The sequence below is a fragment of the Syngnathus leptorhynchus genome, chromosome 15 (genome assembly GCF_054491065.1).
Source record: "Syngnathus leptorhynchus isolate UIUO chromosome 15, UIUO_Slep, whole genome shotgun sequence".
NCBI classification, from domain to species: Eukaryota; Metazoa; Chordata; class Actinopteri; order Syngnathiformes; family Syngnathidae; genus Syngnathus; species Syngnathus leptorhynchus.
In genome coordinates, this window is record NC_141209.1 from 8,376,133 (window position 1) to 8,384,508 (window position 8,376).

The 8,376-nt window shown below is 44.3% G+C and overlaps 1 protein-coding gene across 2 annotated transcripts; it reads right to left on the minus strand.

The window, feature by feature from the left end:
* Positions 1 to 1,001: 1,001 nt before the first annotated feature.
* insm1b (insulinoma-associated 1b) lies at positions 1,002 to 2,474 on the minus strand. Of its 2 annotated transcripts, XM_085932285.1 has the most exons (3): positions 2,021 to 2,474; positions 1,589 to 1,930; positions 1,002 to 1,495 (listed from the first exon to the last, which is right to left on the minus strand). In XM_085932285.1, the coding sequence occupies exons 1-3, from the start codon at positions 2,472 to 2,474 to the stop codon at positions 1,002 to 1,004; spliced, it is 1,290 nt and encodes a 429-aa protein (XP_085788411.1). The 2 variants fall into 2 exon arrangements, with proteins under 2 accessions (XP_085788411.1, XP_085788410.1); XM_085932284.1 differs by having other exon boundaries at positions 1,002 to 2,474.
* Between the last annotated feature and the right edge of the window lie 5,902 nt (positions 2,475 to 8,376).

Below are 8,376 nucleotides of genomic sequence, written 5' to 3' on the forward strand. Positions count from 1 at the left end.
TTTTATTCTTTTTGATAGACAACAACAATATACACATACAATCAAAGCGCTATAAAAGCCAACATTTAGGAAAAATAACATCCTTAAAAAAGATTGCATCTAAGTTAAGAGCTTCGTGTTTTTTGTTTTCTTCTTCTTTTTACAAGAGTTGCGGGTATCGATGATTAGAACCCGACCCACGACACTTGTCGCAACTCATAAATTAGACAAGAAAAAAAAAAAAAAAAAAAAAGTCAATTTGGCTAAACGACATGTAAACTGCCAGAACGATTCACAGAGTAGGGTGGGCAATCACAACAAACACATCAATAAGTTACATAAAATTATTCGAATAAATAAATAAATAAATAAACATATGATGACAACAAAAAAAATATTGCAACAATCTTCAATTGTAATAATAGTAATAATCGCATTCAAATATGTGCCAGCGTTCCAAATGAAAACAATCTATGTTGACTCTTTAAGGCAGTTGTACAGCGGGATTTGGATGAGATGGAGGCTATTTCGTTCTACACTAAAGGCATTTGTGGTTCTACTTAACAGACAATCCTTCAGTCACACATTATTAAGAGTAAGACAAACTTGATTATTTTGTCTTCCATAAACAAAGCTACAGTGATCCTTTTTTTTTTTTTTTTTTTTTTTTTTTTTTTTTAAGAAAAAGAAAGAAAGGCTTCGACGGATTTCTGGACAGTTCTTAGGTCTAGAAGCTATCATTGAGTACATGTGCTGTCCTAGAAAAAAAAAATACCCTTTAACAGTCAAAACTAAGCTTCTCCATAAACTAATTTGAGGAAAAGAACATCTCAAAATAGGCCTATCGTTTAAATCGAAAGAGAATCGATCAACAATCACTGATTGGCATGAAAGGGGAAAGACACCACTTGGAACTTACAATTTTTTTTAATTTTTTTTTTTTTTTTTCGACCCCCTCCTTAAACTTTCCTTTAGTTGTTGGTTCTCTTCTTCCTCCGCGTCTAAAGGCACAAGTTCTGCATTCAGCAGGCAGGCCGCACGGGCATTTGGAGCAGGATGACCTGACGGTTCTCCGACGGGTGGCACTTGTTTATGTGCCTGGTCAGTCCCGGCGAGCTGTACAGGGTGGCGGGGCAGTACTTGCACGGGTACGTTTGGGATGAGTGCATGAGGCGCAGGTGTCTCTCCTGGCCCGCTCTGCTATTGAAGCTCTCCCCGCACACGGGACACAGCAGGCGGTCCGCGGGGCTCAGATTGAGGGGACTTTGGTTCGATGCGTCCTCTGGGGACAAGGAGGCGGGGGAGGAGGATGAAGGTGGCGGCACCTGCTCCGCCGGGAACCCGTTCTCCTCCAGAACTTTCTTCTGCACCACCTGGTGTCCCATGATGTGTTTTCTTAGGTATGCTTGGCGCTTGAACCTCTTCCCGCAGAAGTGGCAGTCGTACGAGCCGTCGTCGGAACCGGACTCGGACAGACTCGGACTCGGGGTGTCTCTGTCGCTCGCGTCTTTGGCTTCTTCGGAGGCTGATTTGACATCCGCGGGTGACAGTTTGGCCAGTTCGGGTTTGGTGCCCTGCGTCGATGGGGGTGGGACCGTTGAGGCGCCACTGGTTCTGGGTTTGTGCCAGCGGCGGTGCGAAGCCAGGTTGGCGGGGCAGCTGAACATCTTATCGCACTCTGGGCACCGGTACTCGACCCGGACGATGCGGGAGCATTTGTGCTGGGCCAGGGAAAAGGGGTCCGCATAGGCTTCCTTGCAGAGCTGACACACGAACTCCCCTAAAGGCTTGCTGGTTCCCGGCGCATGTGTCCTGGCCTTCACCTCCACCGGACCCTCTTTGATTTTGAGCCCCAGCACGGGGGAGGTGGTCATCTCATCTTCGAAGTTGAGCTTGCGGATGGCTTTGGTTTTTTTTGGAGCGCCTTTTGATTTGCGCTCCGTGCCGTCAGCTGCCGGTCTCTTGGTGGCGGCGACGCGGTTGCTTGGTGCCGGCAGCGCGCCGCCGCCGGTGCTGCTGGTGCTGCTGATGCTGGTCGTACCGCTTCGGCTACTGTTGCTGGTGCCGATTTTCAAATCGACCGGGGCGTACAGGAGATGGTCCAGGCCGGAGAGTGAAGCAGGTGTTGGGAATGACTCAGCAGAAATGGGCGAGCCCAGATTGAAACTACGTTCGAAATAAGCCCTGTCGTGGTCCTTGCTGATGGGCCGGGTCGGGCTGTACAGGGCTTGGCACACCGTCTCGGGATTGCCGAACTGGGCCGGCTTCTCCGTTTTTGGCACCGGCGCCTCGGCTGCCGCGAGATCCGGGGATGCCGCGGGGCGGTCCGGGCTGGGCGCCGCGCACATCAGCGGCAGGCATGGCTGAATGTGGGTCGGGAAGGCAGCTCGGGTGAGGTGGGTGCAGCGCTCCTGGAGGTCATCCTCGTCCGGCCGAGTCCTGTATGAAACATGTGTACACTTCTTGTTTCTTTTTACCAGGAATCCTTTGGGCATGTTGGCTGCGGGGAGCGGCGGGAAGGCACTTGGAGGATGCGGATGCAGTGTCGAGTATCCAGGGCGGTTCGAAATACGGCAACACCTGACGACTTGTGCAGGGACTTTATTTCCCCGCTGTATGGCCCCTTCTGTTGCTGAAATGTTTTCGTCTCGAAGGCATAGCTTCACTCTTTTTATGGCGGAATGATGCTATTGTTCTCGCCCCCCCCGGTTGCCGCATCCCCGGCCAATCAGATGTCTGTGTGATCCCAGTGGAGTGCTGTGGGAGGGTCCCGAGCCCCGAGCCTTGCTTTTGGTGGATTTCGTTGGAGGGTGTGCAGATAGCTTAGCAGATGCACTGGCGGTTTATTGCATTAATGTACGCGCCTGGCCCCTCCCAGACGGAGGCACACGCCGGGGCCCTCCTCTTTTTACGCTCTGGTGGCTCCCTATACATGCACACGCGCCGTGGCTTTTGTGGCTCTTTTTGGGGGGGGGGGGGGGTAGTTGCTGAAGGAAATCTCCAACACAGAATCAAAATAGGTTGAGACTATCCAAAAACACATTCTTGCTTATTTCATGCAGGCACTTTTACGCACCAACAAGTTATGCCCCGCAGCGCGCGGCCCTATCAGCAAACTACTTTTATGGGCTTTTCTTTTATCAATACTACAAGGAGAAAGGTGGGGTCGGTGGGGGTCTTTCTTTTTTTTTAGGGCACGTGTCTTTCTCGGTAGTTTAACCCCAGCTATAAATCAGACATCTCGCTGCATACATAAGTAATAAGAAGACCCTCTGGTCTTTGCGCACAATAGACACGTCTGCCCATCTTTAAATAGCCTTGCCTATCCCCCCACCACCTTTTTTGTTATCGTTTGGAAAGGCACGTTGTGCACTCAACAATTTGGTCCACAATGTGACGCGTGCTGTGTGAACTCATCAGCCCCACAAGTAACAAAGGAAAAGATGAAACATGTTTCCCAAATGTAAATGAAAATAATCCCAAACGTGATTGCATATGTAGTTTTATGGGATTGTTGTTCATACGTAAATAATGCCGAAAAATATGACAACGTTTTTAACGAGGCCTATTAAATGTGTATTAAGGTTAAGTTGGCGTATTTCTGCTTCGTTTTACAAAGCTCAACGTAAGCTGCGGTGCGCCACTTGGCCGAGTGAGCATTCTTTTCCCCTTTCAGTCAGCAAACGAGGGAGGAATTAATCTCCATCGTCGTACATTGTTCCTCTCATTTGCATAAAGCTGCAGTATGACCAAGTCAAATAATTACACAATCGGAGCTGAGCCTCGGGCCTGTGCGCCTTCCTCTCAATGGGCCCATGTTTGTGTGCGTGCATGCGCGCTCCAGGATGTGTGTGCTTGCGCGCGTGAATGTGTGTGTGTGCGCGCGTTTGTATGTGTGTGCGTGCGTGCGTGTGTGTCACCTGCCTGTAGGCGCACATCGCTGTTTTTAGTTAACTTCGTTTTCAAATGTACCATTTCAGTTTTTGTTTTTTTTAAATGTCATTTATTTCTCAATTCCAAAACACAACTACGTATCTTTGGATATAATTATTTCTTTATTTCGTTTGCAACTTTTTTCACTTCCACTCTGTCACTGCCAGTCATCTTTGTCTATAATAGGGACTCTTCGATCCTTATATCATATTATATCTGATAATATCGGATTGCTCGGTTTGTTGAGACTTTGATGGTATTTTAAAGAGTTCCTCTTTCTACCATGCTAATTTCCCCGTAAACTTGCGCGTGGGCCGCGCTCTTGGCCTCGGCTCTGTGCTAATGCGCATGTGCAGCGTTTGTTTGGCGGCGCGTGCTGCCCAGGCTTGTACGGGAAGCATAGGCGCCTATTTAGCATACAGCTGCAGCCAGAAGGCCACCTCGAGCCTGTTGTCATCCCCCAGTTTTTGTTTCCACACCCTACGTTCACTTTAATTACTGAGATCGTAGATATGCATTTCAGATGGTAAAGCGGGTAAATATTTGTGAAGCCTTTAGTAATGATGGCCTCTAAAGTGCGTCAGGTGCTGTTGGAGTAAAGACTACTTGAACATTGTTACAGATGACTAAAGCTGAATAGATATTAATATCTTTCAGTTGTAACTGATTATATTTTCATTTTGGTCTTAGCCAGAGTTTGATCAGACAGGAAGTTAAATCCAGCTATGTGCGGGAGTCTTTTATGGGGGGAAAGCCACATTTTTTTTAATGATCTGCTAAGGTTGAAAAAAAAGTATTGAGCTCTTTTTTTGACTAAGGGAGTAAATGTTTGTGTCTGGGAGTAAAGGGAACAAGTGTACAGAAATATAAATACTCAAATATGCAAGGCAAGTTTATTTGTGTAGCACCATTGACCCTTGTGGGACCCCACAAAGCAGATCCGCCGATGATGGTTCAATTCTGTGTAGTAGTTTGTCATGAAGTATTTTTTAATGTATTCATCCGTAGATATTATTAATCAATATTATTCACTAATAATTGTTCATCGTAAAAACTCTTTGCTTAAAATGTATGTTCTGTAAAATCTGGTTATGAGTTCCGGCAAGACAAACTATAGCCTGGAATGGTCGCCACTCATTCACATGGCATATAGAGACAGACTGCCATTCACACTCATATTTACATGATAATTGAGTGTAAAGTGAACGTATGCTGCTTGCGCTGGACTCAGGTGGGATCACCATTACAATGACTGTTGTATTTCTCCTTGAAGGAGTATGCATTTTAAAAATGCCATTATTTGGCTACATGAGGAGGTCACACCATTTCAAATGCTAAGTATTGTATAGTGAAGTCTTACATCACCAAAGTAATAAACATATCGTTCATGTAATTATGTTTAATGCAGCTTTTGATTCAATTGGGCATAATGTTGTGGTCATTTAAATCTAATTTCCCCACAGTTTGTCAAACATTGACAGCGTAGCATTTTTAGGGGGATTATTTCACATTTGATGGGTTTTATTTCGACCGCAGATGCCTCCAAATGAATGATCGGCAAGCCAAATTGAAAGTGCAATAGGACAGGGCTCTAATTGGTGCTCCCTACATGGCTGTCTTCAATGCATTGTCAATCAATTACTGTAATGGATTAGCTGAGGTCTTGTTCTTGCTGCTCCTTTCCATGGAGAGAGCCAGTGAGGGGAGCCAGATTTAATAAGGCTGGCTGCAGACACGGCACAGCCTCACTCTCAGCTTCTGTCCTCGGGCTGAGAGCGTATGAGCAGGTGTCAACAAGAGAACAAAAGTGACAAAAAGTAACGCACATGATTGCTTTAGTGGCTTGTTGGCGAGAACAAAGCAAGGCGATAAAAGTTTGCCACCTCTTTATTGCGTGTCTATTTCTAAATGTCTTGTTTGGAGTCATCACAGGCTGGCTCTTCAAAATAAGATGACACTAAAATATTTCAGTATCTGTCTTTTTTTTTCTTTGATGACCACCCCTGTCAAGATAGTGTTGTTATTTATTCACAGTGAAAATATTTCTGAGCTCTGTCTCATGTTCTGTTGTTTCTATTCGTAAAATGTGAAATTTTACTTGGCCAGGTATACTCACTCACCACAAGCTTGTTTGAAATCTAGTTTGAGAAAATTGTCTTTGGTCTGTTGTTATGCCGAATGTAGTTTACAGTGGATTTTTTTTTAAGTCGCCTTGTAATTGCTGTAGATGGTGCATGTGTCTTCCTTTAATTGGTTTGCCATTTGAGAGCTTCACTTACTTCACTATAAAATATTCCAAAAATATGAAAGCACATAATGCAGACTAGTATTGTTTTTAAAATGATGTTGATATTCCTGGTCATCAATATACTTTCATTTTCCCATGTTAGGTACATCCAGCGGCGCAATGTGATGAAAGAGCCGTATCCAAAAGTCTGCTGTCATCAAACTCTTATTAGTTTGGTGTATTCATACCTATTTTGTTAGTATTGGCGTGATAAAAGCCATCATTGTCACATGTGTTTTTCACTATGAGCACAAATGAGAAACAATGTTTTAACTACACCACTTCATATCACAGGCCCCCAAAAATAATCCGTTTTGTAATATAGCTATTCAGTACCTAATGTTCGGTCGGTGAAGCCGACGATTAACATGACACTTATCAGCAGACCCGGCATGTGTGCTGAGGGATTGTGTTCACATCCATAGAAAATAAAGCTAAGTGTTGCTAAAGATGATTTTGCCATGGACAGACACAGTATGAGCAAGAGCTTTAAAGGGACAGCTAATGCATCTAAATGTCACATTTGCTTCTCTTCCAGAGACGCTATTGTTTAGCAAAAAAAAAAAAAAAAAAGTCTTCCTGTATATCAGTTGCTGGAGTCCCAGGGGCACGTTTAACTAATTTCCTCATCAAAAACAGCGGAGTGTCTCTCGATAATCTTCACAGTCCATTGGTTGTTTGGGGCGGGGTCCCCTGCCAGAAAGCATGCCATGGAATGTTAAACACTAATTCACCTCTGAGCTTCCGAGGTGGATAAAGTGATTGTTCTATCTGGGAGCTGATTAAAACCGCTTCGGCCGCTTGCCCCCCCCCCCCCCCCCCACACACACACACACGCTCTTGCATTCACCTCTGACGTCCATCACATTCATTTCTGTATTCATGAGCAGACGAGAAGGCGCAGGGTGCTCGGAGGCCATATTACAGATAATAAGGCCAGCAGGCTTCGCATTTGCTGCCACAGAAAGCCCCCCACCACCCCCTCCAACCCCGGCCTAGCTCATTCAATTACTCCACAAGAGTTCTCAGAGGCGCAGCTGCACTATGGGGGTGAAGAGCAGTAAATTGAGGTCCATGCATGTAGACACTTGTGCACACACATACAACCATGCTCGCGTACACGCAGATACAAAGAAGAGGCACGCTATCAAGAGAGTGCTGAGGTAGGTATTTGACCTATATTTTTCACATGTCGACTAAAAAGGCTCTGTGAAGATGGTCATGATATTGATAATGACTTCAACAGAACTAAAATGATACAAGGGCCAATGTTCATAGATTGCAAATATGAGATCATCATTATCTTGATGAAAGTTTCGACGGAAGCTATATCATGTAGGAGCATGAAAGATGGACTTGTGGCTCACTAGTGGGCTGTACCTCTCACTGATCTGCTTTTCACTTCCACACCAGCTGCCTTTTCTTTCAATTTTATACAATTTGCAGGCCACTTATTTATTTCACCGCGGTCACAATTTCTTTATACCACTGGTTCAAATTGGATAAGTGACACAGCCTGGGCGCTGTCCATGGTGCTGAATTTGCTAACGTTATCACAGTCAGCCAAAATGTTCTTTTACAACAGTATTTATGTTAAAGTCAGAAAAGGAACTACATTATTATTATTATTATTATTATTATTATTATTATTATTATTATTATTATTATTATTACTACTACCTGTCGAGGGAGATCAAAAAGAGCCAGTGAGATGGTAGACTTGCTGTTAACAAAAACATCAAATGCATTTTTAAAAGTTATTCACAAGTGCACTAGTGGCTGTTACCTCCTGCCAAAAAGATTAAAAATCAGTGGGAAGGTATATTAAATTTTTACCATAGATCTGCAGTTATTGACCTGGTTTTGCTTTGATACAATGACGTTGCAGAAAGTGTGAAATGCCGAGGGACAATCGTCTCTGAAGCTCAGTACACTTAGCATTACACAAAACCACAACAAGTTTATTTGATCTTTGTTTATAGGATTTACAATTTCCCAAACAAGACCCTCCCAGAAAGTGAACACTTCTCATTAGACAGCCTAATTTGCTTTTTTGTATAATTGCGCTGTTTCCTTGCTTATTAAATGATCACCCTAATTAGGGGAGAATAATAGGGTTAATCAGACTCTGCTCATCACACTTACTGCTATTCCTTCAAAAATGAAAGGAAAAAGAT

Coding starts and splice junctions, on each gene's coding strand:
- insm1b (XM_085932284.1), bottom strand. CDS start 2,474: ATGCCCAAAGGATTCCTGGTAAAAAGAAACAAGAAGTGTACACATGTT.